Genomic DNA, 19,194 nt, shown 5'->3' on the forward strand with positions numbered 1-19,194 from the left:
TTCTACATCAGAAATCACTAGAAAATGGTTATTAATGTATGTAGTGTAGCCCAACAAGAGTGGGGTCCTGAACCTGCACTGTCAACATAAAACCTTTCCTGTTGCAGAATGAGGAGTGAAGTGGGACGTGGGTGATGGGTAGGGCAGGTCTGTTGCTACAGAACTAATTCAACTTCTGGTGATGTGAATGCAGAGTAACAGTATATTTCAAAAGAGGATAATCTGATGCAAAGTGGACTCAGAGAACCATCATAAGAAAAATGGAAGATTTTAAACTATATACTTGCAATGAGAGACACAGTGAGCTCTGGCAGACCTGGTAAAGAGTGTAGGAATGGCATGGTAACAGTCTGTAAGAGACTGCAGTCAGGACAGACATGGGAATATTTTTACACTAGATTTGGCCTTTTTTCCAAAAGAGGTGCTTTTGTTCAGGTGCAGCTGTTAGACTTGAAGCAGAAATAAATACAGGCAAGTCCTTCAGCATCGTAATGAAGGCAGTGAGAGCAGACTACCGCAGTAGTCTCTTGCCCTTAAAATCCATGAAAAAGCAATTTAGTAAAAGGAGTGAAAAACCAATCCCTATTTAGGCACACTTAATTTGGTCTACATCAGTTCAGATTAATGCTATAAGAAAAGTTAAATCAATATAAACCAGATTTAGCACCAGTGTAACTACATCAGTGGGCTGCTGCACCTTCAGTTAAATGTAACCGTGAAAAGAAGCTGGGGAGTACAGCCTCTGATGTCTCCAGAGCTGGGTGTTAATACACTGCTCTCAAAGCTTTACTATAGAGAACTCTAGACACATTATTTAATATGCCAGGGCTAGTCCCATACCCTACAAATTTCTCAGTCCACCTGAGGGTGGTCCAGGTAGGGAAACATTTACCTGATGACTATTTTAAGTGGCAGAATAGAACCAGAGAGACAAAGGTTACCTGCATTCTCTTAGCTGTGCTGGATTCAGGAGCAAATAGATTTAGAGTGCTAAAACTGAGTAAATACTTCCAGCTGCAGTATATGGTGATAAGGAACTTACTCTGATTTTACGTATTTTGATTCCTGAGTCTTATATCTGAAAATAAGCTATAATTGAAGTAACCATAATTATACACAGCAGGCAAGATTCTTTAATTGATTTATGAATTAACTTCCATATCATTGGTGTATCTGCATTCCTTAACTGATCATATGGGTTTTTTCATGTCCATAATGGGAAATATTAATTACCTTCATGCACTAGGAAGGATAATGCTTAGTCCTGGAATAATCTGAGCAGATACATTAAACACTTGTCTGCTAGAAATTCATCCCACATCCATCTGTGCTCATTAAATCATCAAATTTCTCAGAAGTACCAAATTATATTTTTTTTAAAACAAATTACGGTTTTCAAACCACTTGTTCTTTTCACATCTGGCAATGGAGCAACTTGCATTCAACGTCACTCAGCTCCATATTTTGCTTGTTTGCATTTTGGTGCATTTCATCCGCACAGTAGGAGCAATTCTCTGAGAAAGAAAAGGGAGGAGAGGGAAAAAAAGGTTAGATAAACAGATTCAGATGCTGGATGAAATTTTAAAAAGCTGCAAAGCATTTCAGTACACTTAGCTGTACTTGGCTTTCTGTCTCCCAACGCCCATCTGTGCACACAGAAACAGAGCACTGAAAGGTTGGAAGAAGTAGCACATTCCTTAATATTTACGGCATTCAAAATGAGGCTCATGCAGGCAGCAGAGCACCGCTACTTTTCCTATAGAGGTTGGCTTGCAGCTCCAGCACTCGCCACATCCAGGTTACTGAGATCAAACCCAGTGCACCAAGAGGTGCATTAAAGGGCTCTGATTGCTTGCAGCTCACTCACTGTTTAAGGGATGAATTGCCTATTCTGCTGCCTGAGAGTGCAGACCTTTCTGGGTGTTGCAGCCAGTAGGCAGAAAGGTGAAGCAAGCAAGCTTCACCCTCTTGGAGGTGCTATTAATGATTATAGTCTGTCTTCTTTTTTTTTTTTTTTTTTTTTTTTGTACATAGAGAGGAAAACAATTTTATTCTTCTTGATATTCCAAAGCCTGGCTATGGATGACTGTATTAGGAAGGAAATTACTCCTAGCTCTCCTGTCATTTAGCCTTCATATTTGTCTGGTTTGCTGGGATAGTCAGAGCCCATCTCTGCCTTCTGGGTGTAGTTCCCACTATCAGTTTATAAAACCACATTCCTTCAGCTGCTCTCTGCCATAAAGCATCCAGCAGTCCAAGCAGCAGGGCAGAGAAATTTCCCAGGTGGTGTCCTTGTCACTTCATGTGGCAGTGATTGACTGCCAAGTGAATACCCTGTCAGGCTGTGTGTGCCCCACACACTCTTTTACACCTACTGCTCCATCCAGTTTCTGCTGGTGCGAGAAACGGGACCAGTACAGGGACACACTGTGGTGAGGCAGGCACTGTGCCAGAGCCATGCCCACATCCCACTGACGGTGTCAGCTCACAGGAGGGGTGTGCTGTGTGCCTGGCAGCACCAAAACAAAATACTTTCCTTGCCACCCCCTTCAAGAAAATGTGACTGTACGTTAAGCAAAACAGGAGAGTTGAGTGTGCATGTGTGTGTGCGTGAGTCATGTTCCCCTCGCTGCCTGGCACTGTTCCCAGAGGCAAACCTGAGTAAAACATGTCACGCGTTGTTGACTCTTTTATAGTAACTGGCACTAACTCTGCCATGTTATATTGTGATAAAGCAGCTGTGGCCAGACTTACTGTCACGACTGGCATATCTGTACTGTGTTTCTATGGTTTTTGTGCAGCCTTCAACCAAGTCATAGCCACAACAGTGCTGCAGAATAAGATAGGAACAATAAGTTTGACCCTTAAAATAGTTTCTTCCATGTTTCCATGTATCTTTCTACAAATCACTGCCACATTAGAGATTGAGATCCCAATTCAAGGAAGCATTCGAGCATGTGCTTAACACCCATTGACTTCAATTTGCTGTGCTCGTATGTCTTCTTTGCCAAAAAGGAAAGCAGAAGAAGGGTTCTTTTCATTCCTGGAAAGTGATACTAGAGAAATGACCCAAGGAGTAATTTCTGACGGAACAGTGACATGCATGCACATGGTTAAGTGCTTCTCTGAGTAGGGATGCCTGCCTTAGGACTGGGAAACTAGAATCAACCATCTCAGAAATTGAATCCTGAGATATTTCCAGCAGAAAGGTAAAAGACCCAACTGAGACTTGTTCTTCAAAGGCTGCTGATTCAGACACCCTACTATGGAGAAGCAGATTTTGGCTTGTAATGTGCAGAGGTACTTTGCAGGTTCTGCAATTTACCAGTGAAAGGACGAAAAAACACAGCTCCACTGGTAAACAAGAGCAATGGCCAACTGGGCTAGATGCTCTATTGGCACTGATTATCCATTCCCTCCAAAACTATTTGTGTATCCCTAACGCATAAGAGACCTGTTGGAGTCACAGGACTGGATTCACGCGTCTATAGTGCACAATACTTTGAGAAACAGAACTTGCAGTAAGCATCCAAATTCAAGCACTGTAAATGGATCAGATTGGAGGTTAGCCCTGAAGACCTAATTTGCCTTATTGCACATTTTCTTAAGTTGCTCTAGTTCCATCAGTGTCCTGGATACACATATTTACTCAGTGAGTGTTTTGGGGTTTTTTTTACAGTGTCCAGGCCTGAGTTCAGCCCTTAATTACTGATCAGTTCTGATCAATACTGTTCAGTGCCTGCCTGCACACTGACAGAGGGCCTGTATGAGTCATTTAGACCAGACAAGACTCCTACGCAGCCAGTGTGCATGAGATGAGTCTCTTTCTCTGTGGAAAGTGTGGCACGAGGCTTTGCAGCTGGAGGAGTAAGAGAAGCCACTTTCCCCACATCTGCACTACTCAGTGAATTTCATCATGGTCACTTGCTAGAGATATTCCAACCTCTGCAAAAGGTGGGGTGGGTCCCATGTCAGAACCTTGACTCACATCCAGAGTAGCATCTTGTGCACTAAATGAAGCAGGCATCCTATGGGAAAAATAGTATGCAGTCATATAATGAAAGATTATATTGCAAGGCAGCAGAAGTAAAGTCATGGGCAGTTTTATTTGCCTGTTTATTCATCTCAGATGCATGAGTGTGAAACATTCGGGTTCTTTCAAGGTTGTAGATGTCTTTATGTATCTACACACATGATATTTTTAATCATTTTGCTTCTTTAAAAGAAACAAAACCAGAACTCAAATCATGTGACATTTTTTTGAGGTTAGGAGTCTTATTTGCACCTTCCAGATTTCAGTAGGAGTAGCAAATGGAGGGCTGGGTGGGAGAGGTGTTTCTTTTGACTGTGAATACAAGTGCTATGAAGACAGGGGACAGTGGGATTGCAAGGTCTTCACTGGCAGCAGAGGATGGACCTATTCCCAGCTCAGTGAGGTAATTGCTGCCAGGGTGCCCATCCCACCCTCAGCCCCAGTGCCAGCCTCTGCTGATGCAGTCTCCTATTTCTTGGGATGCCATGTCCCTGCCCCAGGCTCCCTCCCACCAAGGCTTTTTGCTCTCCCAGACTCAGCTCAGCAGAGCTTCCCCCCTCAGCAGCCATACCCACACTTTCTATCAGGGCTTCCAGTTTTCATCACAGTCACATTTCTTCTTCTGCTCCCAGTTTTCCTCCCATCCACCTCCCTCTTCCTCCACCTCGTCCCTTTCTCTACCCCACTCTCCAGCTCCTTGGGGTTTCCCTGTCTGGGCAAAACCCATCCCCTGTCCTTGCTGATACTACTTGCAGCCTCTCTTCATGTATTATCTCTTGGGCACCAAGGACCCTTCCCAGGCCACTGCGCATCCTGGACAGTGGCCTCCAGGGATGAAGTGCTTGATCCAAGGATGCCATGGCAGCCAGCCCTGAGCATGTCCAACATCAAGTCTGTCCCGTAAGAGAAAAACAAAAGAGGGGCCCAGTGCTAAGAAAGGAAGAGAAATGCAACCTCTGAGGTCCCACAGAGCTAGGACAGCTTGGAGCATGAATCAGCAGAGATTTTACTTTCAGTGCTCATACAAGCCTAAACATGTGCCATTTTGGGGTGGTTTGAATGCATTTAACCTGGCTGAGAGTGGGTGATTTTCTGAAGGAACACTATCCCTGACAGACCAGTGAGACCACAGGATAAGTCTTTGCTCCCAAGTATGGGACCTGAGAGCAGTTTGTGGAAGTGCTCATATGGGTCCTGCTCGTGCTGCAAAACCCCTCGTTATTCTTGGAAGTGATGAGGCTACTGGGCTATATGTTGGACCCGTGGCCTGATACAGCCAACTACTGTGGAGAATTTGGGCCAAAATGATTAACATTTGGCAGAATTGTAACTATATAAGGCAGATTTACACAACTTACAACAGAAAATACCAAATATTATTAATAGTAGTCAGAGGTGGTTGCCACATTTGTTATCATAACTGTTGCCCAGCTAATTAGCATTTTGGTAATTTAGAGGTGTAATGTGGCACAGACAAAATTGAGAAGACTGAGATCCATCTAAAATGCCAAGCGACAGTTTGGTATAAGAAAACCTACAATTTTATAGCATCTTCTTGAAAAGGGGACAGAAAGGGAAATAAAAATGGGAGCTATAAATAGAAGTATCCCGGACTGCCTTTTTCGGAGTGAGGGAGGATGTCTGGGAGAAGAGACTTTTTCTGCCAAAAAAATACGGCTAATAGCTGTCCTTGCAATTCCGTTCCGGAGGATAAGCGAGGCTGAGGTGCCACCTGGAGGTGCGGAGGGGCAGCACAGCTCCCTGTGCCAGCACACTGCCCGCTTGCTGCCCCTGCAGCCCCCACCGGGCTGCCTCTCCCAGGCCCTGCTTCAAACCTCTCGTGGGGAAAGGCATCGCATCTTCTTCCATCTCTCACAGAGGAGCTCTTAACTGATTTGCAAGGTCTTTCAGAGCTGTTATTTTGTTGTTCTATCAAAAACCTCATCGGTGCTATCTTGTGAGGTACTGTAGTTAATTAAATTTAAACCGTAGCATTTAGGGTTTCCTGAGTGGGAAAAAGTGCCTCATTTTGTAATGCAGTGACTGAGATTTATTTTTCTAAATTGCTAAGAAGATGCTGTGTAGAACCCCTTCTATGATGGTGGACACATTCCTGTTGAGTGTGGTCACCTGCCTCCTCATGTGAACCATTTAGGGACTAGCAGCTCATCACTCTGAGGACGCAGTTTGGCTTTAAAAGGAAGGCTCTGTGCATTGGTATGACACGAGGTGCTGCCAGTCCCAGCTGGGTCTTTAGAGTGACCCTGCTCAAGACACCACCTTTTTCTGAGTTTCTGTTTCCTGACCTGCCAAAATGGTCTGTGAGTACCTCCACAACACTCAACTCATATTGAGGTCCAACCTTTTTTCTTTCTCAAGGCCTCTTGAGTTCCTGATGCAGAGCTCCGATGTGCTGTGATTGTGCATAAGAGTAGTGAGATCTGAAACTTGGCATCATCCTAGCTGAAATTGTTCCACTCTGATAATTTAATTAATCAACACTGCAGCAGAGTGTTTGAAATAATGTGTGCATTCATTTGCATAATGAGTGTAATTGGCAAAGCTTCATAATATAAGTGTAGCAGTTCCACAGATGATAGCTTGATAGACCATTTTCCTGGAGCCAGCCAGCAGCACACGTTTCAACCCCTGTTATTTGCTTTTCCACAGAGGAGGGAAGTGACAACTAGATTTATTAACCAAGGTACAGAGAGGATCTGCAAATTTTTGATGGCACTTGAACATATATATTTTCCACGACCGTGTTGCTGTGTCAAGATAAAAAGGCCATAGTCAGGTGTTAGAACAGAGCCCCTGCTCCAAAGGGAGTTTAATGCTTTTCCAAGTAATGGGTTGTTTGGCTGTAGAGATGTCCAGACATAGCGTCAAAGCTGATATTTCCAGTGTCAGGTCAAAGTGGAGTGCCGAGTTTCAGAACTGCAGTCACTAGGCACCTGAGCAAAGTCTGCAAGGAAAATGGGTGACTGCCACTGGAGAGCCCCTTGCTTTGGTACTGTCTCACTGGGGATGGCCTCAGGGAGTGGTCCACAGCCTCCAGGGTATGCCAAAGTCCCCAGAGGCAGGATATTATGTTAAATAAATACTCACCTTGTTACAGACAGGACTCAGGCATTGGTGGCCAGGCAGCAGTTGTGGATATATTAATTCTCAGGAGATGGGCTTTAGGTAATCAATTGGCAACTTTTAACTATCTTACTATATTCATTACTTTGCAATTAGCAAGACAGTTACTGACTGTTAACCAAATGCCAGATGACTGCAAAAGTGCTGAAGGTAAAAAACAATCGTGCAGTAGAAATATATTCCCTGCTCTGCACACAAGTGCGTTGATATAAAATGGCCCAGTCTGTGCTCTCTCAGAAGGATGCCTGCTGATAAGCTCTGAGTGCAGAATAGCTGTATCAGGCTCATACACATCATTACTTCATTGAAATGAAGTGACACTTGAAAACTAAGTTCCCAGAGAGCCCTGTGAATGGTTCAGGACTGGGGCTCCCCACTGGTTTGGAGAGTGCTTTGAAAGTCACTTGATATCTTTCCATTTTAGCTTCCCTTCCAGGTTTGAGGGACCCAAAGTACATTCTCAGGAAACATTATATGAAGAAAAATGTGAACTGCTTTAGCTAACATCTGCTGGTGTCACAGGCAGTGGGAGCACTGCAAACCCCATTTTTCATCATCAGTGGACAAGGGAAGAGAGCGTATCATATATCTGGACTTCTGTAAGGTCTTTGACATGGTCCCTCACAACATCTCTCTCTAAATTGGAGAAGGATGGATTTCGTGGGTGGACTGTTTGGACAATAAGGAATTGGTTGAATGGTTGCATCCAGAGGGTAGTGGTCAATGGCTCAATGTCTCAGTGGACATCAGTGACAAGTGGTGTCCCTCAGGTGTCCACACTGGGACCAGTACTGTTCAATATCTTCATCAATGAGATAGATGGGTAGGTGGCACCCTCAGGAAGTTTGCAGATGACACCCAGCTGACTTATGCCGTTGACACACAGGCTCTGAGCAACATGTTTGAGTTGAAAATGTCCCTGTCCCTGGCAGAGGGGTTGAACTAGATGACCATTAAAGTCCCTTCCAGCCCAAACTGCTCTGTCATTGTATGATGCTATGATGTTCAGATGGAGCAGATGCAGAGCTGAATAAGATGTTGCAGCAGAGATGTACGATAGGATAAAGCAGCCAAGTCCTGGCACAGGCTCAGCACACAGCTGGGAGCAGGGACACCATGAGTGGCCCATCCATTTGACAACACATTCCTGCTTTCATGGACTGGCTCCAGAGTACGTCCTGGTCAATTCTCCAGCCAAGCTGTCCAGAAATTTCCACCTTACTCAGTTGTAGTAGAAAATGTAGCTGCATTGCATACAACTGTGTGTGAAAATGTAACTTACTGATATTTCCAAAAGTTTTTTCCCCAAGATCTCTGGTACTGGTGCCCTGCTGCTCCCATCGAGTGCAGACTAACCAAGTCTTTGCACTTCTTTCTCCAAAGGTACCGCGTTGTGGTCCCATACCCCCCGCAGAGCGAGGCGGAGATCGAACTGAAGGAAGGTGACATTGTGTTTGTGCACAAGAAGCGGGAGGACGGCTGGTACAAAGGGACATTGCAGAGGAACGGCAGGACGGGCCTCTTCCCAGGGAGCTTTGTCGAGAGCTTCTGAGGACGAATCGTTGCTCTCTCAACTGAGGAGCTTTCAGGGGAAACCACATAGCACAAGAAGAGACAGCAAAGAGAAACTGGACTGATAACCACTGCCATTTTTATTTCCAAAGACTTCCCCCAGGCCCTTCAGTCTGCAGCTCTGGAGACATAGTGCCCCGCTGTGCTCCCGAGACCGTGTGCAGTGCATACAGTGGTATGTTGAAGTAGTGCCTTCCACCTGGAATCACAGACTGAAAGGATGCCCATCTGGACTGTAGTAACCGAAACTCTGGCTGTTAACCTTTTGTGTAAATTATAGAGAAGATATCTTTAAAAAAAATTAAGAGGAAAGCTGTTATATTGCTGTAACTTATTTGTCAGAGCTGCAGTGTTCTTATTACTGGCCTATGCAAGATGGATTTGAGAGTTCAAGGAGGTGTGCTAGGAAGCTCTTAAACTGGGATTTTGTTTTTACCAAGGGAAGAAGAGGGGAGGGTGGAGAAAACCTCAGCTAAAGATCAGTGCATCATTGTGCAAGTAAGAATGAGGAGTCCAAAATGTTGTCATGCTTTCTATATACCTCAAAGATATGCTGCGCAGGTTTGTCAGTGAGTGTGTTAGTACTCAGAGTCCCACACCACCCCGTGTCCTGGCACTGCTGCCAGGGAGGTCCTGGAGGAAGTACGGCTCCACCATTAAACTGTGGTTATTTGAGCAGAATCCCTTTTGCCTGTCTTCTGCCCGTATTATATGCAGCATGGATTTTTTGTCCTTCGGTATCACTTTCCATTGCTTTTTTGTACAACGTACCTTTTTACTGTAAGAATTGCTCTACTTTATATATATTCCTACTAGATCAGACATTTCCTCTTTTTCATACATCTGGTGCTATTTTTTTTAATCGTTAAAGATTTGGTTAAACAGAGAGGCTGCAACAAGATTTGCATTCAACATACAAAATTAGAAACGTACCTGAAGATTGAGATCAGACTGCTTGTTCTTGCTTCGTAGAGGAAAAGAGAAAAAGCTGCATGGTCACCGATAAATACACCTGAGGGAGCTGCCTGTGCAACACACACATGCTTGCTCTCTCCTGCATATTTAGAGTGGCTGAAGATCCATGCTGAAGCACAGCATTCTGTCTGGAGAGTGATAATGACTCTAGAATTGGAAGTAATTCCCAGAGAAGTCATTTTAATTGACTTTTTCATGGCAATAAGAAGAACACTGCAGGTTCTATCACACGCAGGGACCATGGAGTTTTCCTCTGTCGTTGCATGACGGAGACGAGAGCTGGTCTGCGACAGCAGTAATTAGTGTTACGGAAATGTGATTTCTTACTGTAGAAATGTACAGTTCTGGAGACTGTTGGATTTCTTAACATCGTCAAGCTACAATACAAACTGTATCAGGCAATATAAGCTTCCATCTACCAGGGACTTAAAGGTGCAATAAATGTAAGGTGAGTTTAGCTAGTTATTTGTATGAAAAAGAATGAGAAAAAAAAGTCATAATGCAATTGTTGAGAGTATTTAAAAAGATGTCGGCTCTTGAGGAGTGAATCGTGTTGAAAGGCTTTTCATAGCTGTATCCATACCTTGCCTCTGACAGCAGCTGGCTGTTTGCCAAAGCCCACATGTGGTGGGTGTTTGAAAGCGTGTCGAAGGCACTGTAACCTGGAGATGATCTTATTAAAACGAAGAGGCCCGGTGGGTGAACATCATCACTGCGTTACCAGTATTTCATATGCGAAGGTGTAAGTTTTGTTTTCATTCAAGCCGTGTGTACTAGTACATATCAAAACCCATGTAAGTGAGCATTCCTATTTAAGTTCAGCTCTGTGACTTTGTAAAATAAGTTCTTCTTGCTGTCACATGTTAACAAACCAATTCCAGAAACACAGTTCATGGCCAAGTATAGCACTTTCAAACCAGGAGGCATCACTTTCAGGGTGTTTCTTTTTATACTTGATGTTGCCGCATTTGTTGATATTCCAGATTGTAATGAGTCAGTCACTAAAAATTTAGTTACTGTTGAGAGGAAATTGCCTTTTTATAACCAATAAGAGACCGAAAAAACGTCTTCTGGAAAGACTTGCTTGAGATTAGAGCCATATCTGTTCCACTTATTTGGTCCAGGTCAGAACTGGTGTCACTGCACCTCAAACAGTAAACTGCACAGTTAGGCAGTCAGCAATGCCAAAATGTGTGTTATTGATTCCAATAAAACTTCTGGGTTAGATCTGTAAGAGATGAGATTTTTTCTGACAACTTACAGTGGTTAAAACACTCTTAAAATTCTGTTCCATGGTGTATTTACTACAGTCAGAAAAACGAAACAGGATGACAGCTTGCATGCTGCCTGTTCTATTTAGCCAGATCTAAAATGGTTCCAGATTTCCACCTTTTTATGCTTAACTCTAAGAGGACAAAAGTTGGTGTGTGAGAGTATCAAGGAAAATGTCCAGATGTCATATCATTAAATCAGTGCTTTAAAATATATTTTGCAAGGAGGATGATGTTTTTTTAAATGGTCGACAACCCTTCCAGTCATACCTTCTGCTAGGAAAAATATGGGGGGGAGGGGGTGGGGAGGTGTTCTATTTTGATAGCAGCTGTTTCTGGGCCCTCTTTATTGCTTATCATCACAGTTTGGGTTACTGAGTAATCTTCTTGGACAAATCACTTCCATGCCAGGAGCACAAGTATTAAGGTGAACTTGATACAGCCCAGTGATACAAAAACATGACCCAGTGCCAGTCAGAAAGTCCTGGACTGAGAGAGGTTCGACTCATACTGTGGTCTAGTTTTTACCTGTCATGCCAGGAAAAGGGGGAGGAGAGGGCATCTCCATCTCCTGCAACAGGGCGGGGAAAAGATTCCTTCTGGTGGCCTCAGTTTGTAAAATGCCAGGTTTGTTCTTCTAGAAATGGGTTCAAGTAATTGAACAATTCCTTTGAACTTTGCACAGCTCAGAAAATGTTTTTGTTATACATGAATGTTAACGTGGTTTAGGAAATGTTGGCAGATATGAGTACAAATGAACTACAATGACTGTGTTTCTGATTCTTTAAATAAAATAAGTATTAAGGCAACATGACTGAGGTTTCTCTCTCTATTAGACAACGAGGTGAACAAGCAGCATAAGTGGCTCTGAGGTTTGCAAAGAAAATAGGGAAGACTCCTCTGCAAACCCTGTAGTTAGTTATTCCCACATAAATAAAAACCTGTTAGGGGTAAGAGATGTCTGAACAGGAGTCAGAATCTTTGATTCTTCTTTTGGCACATCTGGGATTTCTTCAAAATCTTGAGAAGTTAACAACTTACCTGTGGAGAAGAGGTGTGTAGGTCCAGAGAAAGGGAGTGGGGACAGGCCAGGAAGAGGGAGCAAGGTGGCAAGGGTAAGGCTGTGGCAGAGAGGCTAGGAGGGGATGTGGAAGCAGAAAATTTGCAAGGAAAAGAGCAGCCTCTAATAGTGTTAATGGGCTTCAGGGGTGCTCTGAGGTCACAGGGTTGAGCAGGTTTGTAGGCAGAGAAAGACCCCTTTCCTCCTGCCCTGGGTAGGCTTGGGTGTGGTGCCAGCAGGGTCCATGTGTCCTCCAGGCAATGCACAGCCAAGGAACTGGGAGAGAGGAAGGAGCAGATTGTACCCTGGGCAACTGAATGCCCCTTAACTCAGGTGAGGGGTGTGAGCTCATTTTTGGACAAGGCCTGAGATTCCCATTCAGCAGCACAGTGCAGAGCATTTGGAGAAGGAACGTGAGTCCATGAGTGGGTCTGGTTGTGTTTGCCTTGATTTGGCTGGGAGGCATCTCTGGGAGAGGCACCCATGGGTGGTGATTCTTTGCACAGTTGGGAGCACATAGGGCAGGGAGGAGCGAGGCACAGCTAACGCACCAGGTCATCTGCATGGCAGGTGACATGAGTCTCTCTTTGCCACAGCTGGATCCTGACTCAAAATTCTGAAACATGGGAACAACTAGAATTTAAATGTGGGCAGGCAACAACTCTCCCTTGGCTAGGCCTTGCTGGCTGCCCTGCCTGGCAAGCAGTGTGGTGCCAAACGCTGCACAGAGGAGCCTGCCAGCTACTTCCAAGCTGGTCTGGAGTGCCAGTCCCCTCCACACTTCGCCAGGTCCTGTTCCTCTGGCATTTCTCAGTCCCCTGCTGCCAGCATGTACCACACACCTCACCCAGCCTTCGTACCGCATGTTGCCCCATGCTTCTGCTCCAGTGCCTGATAGGAATTTAGGCCATGTTTTGAAAGAAAAATAATCATCGTAAAATTGTTCCTAAATGCTCGTGGAGAGCAGAACCACCTGGACAACATCTGCAGGGCTTTCCTGCAGCCAAAAGCTCTTCCTGACATCAGCAGCTCCTTATACATGGTGAACCTGGCAGCTACATGGTTTGGTTAGTTGATGCCAAACCAAATAAATGAGCTGTACTGGAAGGGAAGCCAAGAGGTGATACAGTCTGGAGAAGGCCGTGTCTTCGCGCCCCAGCCTTTCGTGTAGCAAAAATAACTTTCCACGTGGCCACAGATGTATTTCCAATCACTGGGGCATGGATGTCTCCCCTCCCTTCAGAAAACCACTCAATTTTTCTCAGTCACCAAGCAGCACCACCTGCCCCAAGGTGCCGCAAAGGGGCGACAAGCCAGGACACCAAAGAGCTTGTACCAGGGTGGTTCCTTTGCAGCACGTGCCAGACAGCCTGTGTGAGTCCCCCACGTTTACAGTACAGCTCAGCTGCAGGTGAGCCCACCTCTACTTGGGTCTCTTCTTTGCTCCCTAAGGAGACCCCAGCAGCCCCAGGAAAAAGCAGCCAGCATCCTGCTGACTTGGCCAGGGAGTCACTCAAAGCTGTTTCCAACACAAATGGCTCTTTTGCACCAGCCAAGATGCAACACAGTGTTTTTGCAAAGGCAACAGGAACGGTCTTGCACACAGGGTTATGAGCTTTGTGACCTCCTGTGTGACACACACACGTGTGTGCAGAAAAGCCCATGAGCAAGGAGCGCTGCCGGGGAGCAGGGCTGCACTGGTGCTACTGCCCACCCCTCTCAGAGAGGGCACTGGAGAGGAGAGCACTGGCTTTTTAGTTAAGGGCAAGTGTCCTTGGGGGAAATGCCTTGCCTGGGGAAACCTTGGGTTGGTCAATGCCATCAGTGCTGTGCTCCAGAAAACGACAGGGGTGAGTGACAGGGTGGAGAGGTTGCTGTCATGCATGGAGTCCTCATGGGGAGCACAGGAGTGATGGGGAGCACAGCTAAGTAAGGGGGCACAGGAAAAATGCAGTCATTAAGACATGAGGGAAGGGAGAAGTGTCTTCAACTTACTGTCAGAGAAGGAAAGCATATTACATTTGTGTTCTGCCTCTGCACAAGGGCTTGGTAGAGCTCCTGTCAGTCCTGTCAGTGTGTGCAACCCCCTGGCCGGCCCCAGGAGCGCAGCTGTGGGGTGTGCGTGGCAGGTGTGGAGGGAAATCCCATTGCCAGCAGGCATGTCCTCTGCCATCCCACCCGGCCAAGGAGGACCACAATGAGTGCTTAAGGACCAGGGTTCCCCACAGATGGCACGGGCACAGCCCAGGGGACTGGAGACAGGGCAGTGCCTGACAGTGCATCTCCAGCTGCTGAGTGGACACATGCCCAAGGAAACCCACTGAGATCCCTGTCTCTGCCACTGAATCAGGCTGGGAGTCAAAATCTGACACATCCCTGGCCAGGGGATGGTGACCCTGCCCCACATCACTGCTGCCTCCATGAGGCACTTGGCTCTCATGTGTGATGCTGCACAGCCCAGGGGTCTGGGAGCTGCCCCCACACTTCTCTCCCCAGAAATAGCAGAAAGGCATTCCCTTTCTCTCCCTCATGGGTATGTCGAATTTGCCCTACAGCTGCCCACTGGAAAATCAGCCTTGAAGGCAGGAGGGCAATTTGTTAAGGTTTCTACCTCTCCCCTCCCCAGATAATTGTCTGGGATCTGCGTTAATGGAAACATAAATTGACTGCCACTCTGCTAAATGACAATCAGGTTTTGTTTGACAGAGCTAGGAAGTATCTTATCCTGAACATTGGCACCAAACAATCTAAATGCAAATTACAAAATGTTTGGGGGTAGGGAGGCTGTTTATCTTCTGATGAGGTTATATAATAACGCAGAGGGGGGAGAGAATTGCCTTTCAGTTGCTAAAGGCTATCAAAATGTGTGATGGTTAAACCATGGGGCCAATGTTTACATACTATTTTAATGGAGCAGATTCAGTTATTTGGTGTGGATTTTCTTTTAACAAATCACTTTTTTAAATAAGATGCAGTGCGGCGGCATTTCAACCATATTTCAGCAATTCTCAGGCACCCAGGTTAGCATGGAAAATGACAGAGCAGCCATCGTTTTAATCCTGTTACGTCTATTGCTCCCAGCTTGTTCTCCTCTGATGAAACACACTGCTGTGCCTTGAAGAGGCAGAAAAGCATTTGCTGAACTCGTGGCCTATTTCTCTTGTTAGATTACCAGGTTTATACACGCCAGCACTGCTCAGGTATCTCCAATCTCTCAGGAACGGTTACAGGACCCAGCTGAAAAAGTAAAATGAAGCCACAACCAGCTGCTTCCTGAGACACCACCGTGTGCTGGGGTTACCTCTCATGCTGGATGCCCCACGCTGGATGTGCAGCAGCTTTTGTGCCAGTTGGTTGTGAAAAAAAGTCACTGCAAAAGTCAAAACTTTCAGACCTGCCCAGCACAGTGCTCCTGCACAACGCTCCACACTACCCGGGCACTGCACCACACGGGCAGCGTGGCGGGCTGGCATCCACAGCATGGCCCGTGCTGGAGTCTGCACCATGTGGCATTTTCCACAGGGAAAGAGTTTTCTTTTGTCTTGTCCTGGGAGGGAAGAGCTGTCCATAGCAGCTCGGGGGGTTCAATAACTCGAAGCCCTCAGCAGCTCGCAGAATTGGTCTCCCTCAAGTTTTTCCACTCCAAGTTTGTAATCTAATCTTCTCGGAGCTTGATTTAGACTTCTGCATTTCTCCATAAATTAAGAAACAGGCTTGAGTTTACTCCAAGAGTTTTGCTCATCGGGGAGGCAAAGGAAGGAAAGGATTAATGTGTCACTTTTATTTTCCAATTTAAATATGTCTCATACAGAAAAATGAGCATGAAATTCTGCAAGGCAGGAAAAAAGCAATAGATCTGTGAAAGTGACACAAGCTGTGTGTGTATAAACTGTTGGGCCTGTAGACCACTTGGTGTAGACCAGCCAAATAACTCACACAAATTTGTGAATAAAGGACATTTGAGTGTAAGTGGATACAACAGGAAAGGCCACGATAAGCTGGATTTGTAGAAAGGGAAATCAATGAGTAGTGATTGTAGCCCCATTCAGGAGGGGATAGCCAGGATTTTAGTTTCACCCACTGTCACTGTGACAGAGACCTTTAGGGACCAGCCAGGGCATCCCTTGAAAGGGACTCACTGAACCACGGGAGAAGAAGGACTGTGGGGAGTTTCGCAAATTCAACCAATTTTAGAACACTTGTTTAACTTACTGCTGTTAGAAAACACAGCAGGTAATTTTCCAAAGGCTTTGGAGATGTGGCTGACAACCTGCAGCTCTTGGGAGCAGCCAAGATGAGGGACAGACAGTGGTCATTGCTCCACAAGTTGAACCCAGGGTGTGGCTCTTGGGGTGTCCTGTGCAGGGCCTGGAGTTGGACTCGATGATCCTTATGGGTCCCTTCCAACTCAGCTTATTTTGTGAACATTCTGTGAGCATATGACAGGCTCTCCCTCCACTACTGTGGTAAATACATATCTATAACACATAAACCACACACATGTGTATGTGCATTTACATACACATCTACGTATGCACACCACCATTGCTCCTTTAGTGCCAGAAAAAGGCCAGGAGTTCTTGCTGAGCTGCAGACCATCTTGATTGATGTCATTTAAGCTGGTCCAGGGCTACCTGTGTTTGCAACTAGAGCACGGGGTGCACTGAAAGAGTTTCAGATGTCAGCTGTAAAGCAACACCAGGAACCTGAGGAAAACCATCCCAAGGTCTGAGCTGTGAGTGACTCCCTTGTCTGAAGGGCATGGCCATTCTGGCAGCTTCTGAATTTCCTCTGGTGACCTCCCACATTAGGATCCATTTAAGATATCATCCAATGTCCAAACTTTCTAATAATTTCAGAGGACTCTGAAACAGGTGCTTGACAAGGAAAGTGAAGCAAGAAATGAAGTCCTCCTTCCTTCAGTTCTCCAGTCCTCACAGAAGAGCTCTTAATTAAACAGAGCAGCACTCATTCAGATTTAAAGGCAGTAAAATGTATTATTGAGCATTTCCCATGGCTTAATATGAAGAGCAGTTGCCATATTGTACCTCCATCCATTTACCCTGACCATAGGACAGTAAATTGTTCTGTAAACGCATACCAAATTAATGCTAGATTTTGCCCAAGACAGTTTGTTAAAAGCACTGTTTTTCTTTGTCTAAATACTCATTAGCTGAGAGAGGGGAGCATAAGAAGCCAGGGAGAGTCTCTGGTGTGGGGAGGATCAGGTCTGGTGGTGTCTGGTTATTTATATGAAGCAGAGAGCCAGTGAATGCCCCGAGGCACCTCCCAGCCTCCGCATTCCCCATCCCAGGGGTCAGACACTCTGCTGGGAGGGGAGCCAGCAGCTCAGGATGTTGTCCTAAGGATATGGAGCATCACATCACTGCCTCAATACTGGCTGGTGCCTGAAGCAAAACCACCCTAGACATGGCTGGATACTCCAGCAGCTGGTGGGCCAGCATCTCCCACCGCCCCTTCAGCACTGCCAGGCAACTCCTGAGGTTCAGCATGACCATGAAGGAATGAAGCAGCCCACAGCACTTTGGCCCGGCCCCAGGAGTGCTGGGATGGGGCTCATCTATCAATAACATGGCTCCTTCCCTGTCGTCCCCTCCCTGTGCCAACTCAGGCAGCGGCAGGGTGCAGGTCAGGTCAGGTCAGGTCAGTGTTTGAGGCCCCTGGGCAGCGCTGGCTCAGACACCAGCATGCTGGCACCCACCAGCCCAGACACAGCCGTCACTGCTGCTGAACCACATGTCCCCTGGGGGGGCTCAGTCCAAAATTAGGTCTGCAAAATGTGGGCATCCAAGCCCTCTCTGGGCTGTAGGGCGGGGTGTGGGCAAGGGCCGCTGCCAGCATGGCTGCAGCTTGAGGAGGAGCTCCCCAGGTCAGCCAACTTTCTCCAACTTCTTCACCAACTACTTCAGGTTCACACGGATGCAGAGAAACTTTTATCATTCAGAAAAGGCTGCTCTTCTCAGCAATGAGCAGAGGAAACTGCACTCTGGAACCCCTCTACTGAAGCGTCCTGCTGATATCAGTGCTGGTGAGGCTGGCAGCAGTGCAGGCTGGTCTCACAGCCCTGCAGCCCGTGATGATGCCCAGCACTGCATCCCTCCTGCTCAGTGCAGCCCTGGCGGGATGCAAGGATGCAGTCTCGGTGGGTGATGGTGGGACAAGAGAGCTGCTGGTCCACCCTTGCTGGGGCACGGCCAGAACTCAGGAAGGGACACCCAGCCAGTACCTCATTAGTCATGAACCACTCTTGGTAGATGGTTATAAAGTGATTTATTTTGTCATTAGCCTTATCTTGCTTTCTAAAGCTGACTTAGTTTCTAAACTATATTCATTTTTGCACTTCCATTAATCTCCTTGGTTTGATAGACTAAATTAACCTTTTTGAGGACAAATGAAATTTCTTTAACTTTTTTGTGGTCAAACAAATTCAGGGGAATTTTTTTCCCTCAATTATACTTCACTGAAATATCTGAATTATACTTGTGTGCATCTCTGTAATCCAAGCATTGGGGATTTTTTTTCCTGAGGCCTCTGCTAATTTTTGTACTGAAGCCTTCCTACCACATCCCAGATGTTAATAAAATTGGAAATGAGCTGCACCAAGAATGCAAGAGAGGCAGAAAAAAACGTGATGAGGGACGGTCCCTCCTATCAATAAAATCTGCCGCATTTCTCCAGGCAGTGTGTGAAATATAGCGGGCACATAATCCACACGGCAATAAAAGGCTGCCACATGCCTCCCCAGCACCCGGGGAGCTATCCTTTTCAATTAGGAACAAAAGCCTCTGGCATGTGACAGCAGCGGCACAAGAACTGAACGCAGTTAAGGCAAAATTTAGTTTCATTACAGCTTGATGCCGATTAGAGTTTTTTCTTTGTTTTCTCACTGAGTCCCTCTGTCATCATAGAGAGGTAGCATGGCAGTACAGGCTTTTCTAATGGCTTGAGCACAACCAGAAATGAGTTGAGGAGACTCTAAAAGGATGTTTTTAAGAGGACTGCAGAACAGACCTTTACAACAAAATGGGCTTTCGCCTTGATTTTAGCTCCTTTAAGCCATCACTTTACCTTGGGCCAAATTGTGATAATATGAATTTAAAAATCCACTCTTGGTGCCT

At 45.9% G+C, this 19,194-nt stretch overlaps 1 protein-coding gene across 1 annotated transcript in view; it reads left to right on the forward strand.

Annotated features, from left to right (window-relative positions):
* SH3RF3 (SH3 domain containing ring finger 3) overlaps positions 1–8,729 on the forward strand; it is a gene marked incomplete at its 3' end in the record, with an annotated part of 243,865 nt that extends 235,136 nt beyond the window's left edge. Inside the window, exon 10 of the mRNA XM_082278172.1 lies at positions 8,561–8,729. Within this exon, the coding sequence (XP_082134298.1) occupies positions 8,561–8,729 (169 nt within the window). The remainder of the gene's footprint in view (positions 1–8,560) is intronic.
* Between the last annotated feature and the right edge of the window lie 10,465 nt (positions 8,730–19,194).

Source organism: Coloeus monedula (genome assembly GCF_965178545.1).
Source record: "Coloeus monedula genome assembly, chromosome: 3".
Classification (NCBI taxonomy): Eukaryota; Metazoa; Chordata; class Aves; order Passeriformes; family Corvidae; genus Coloeus; species Coloeus monedula.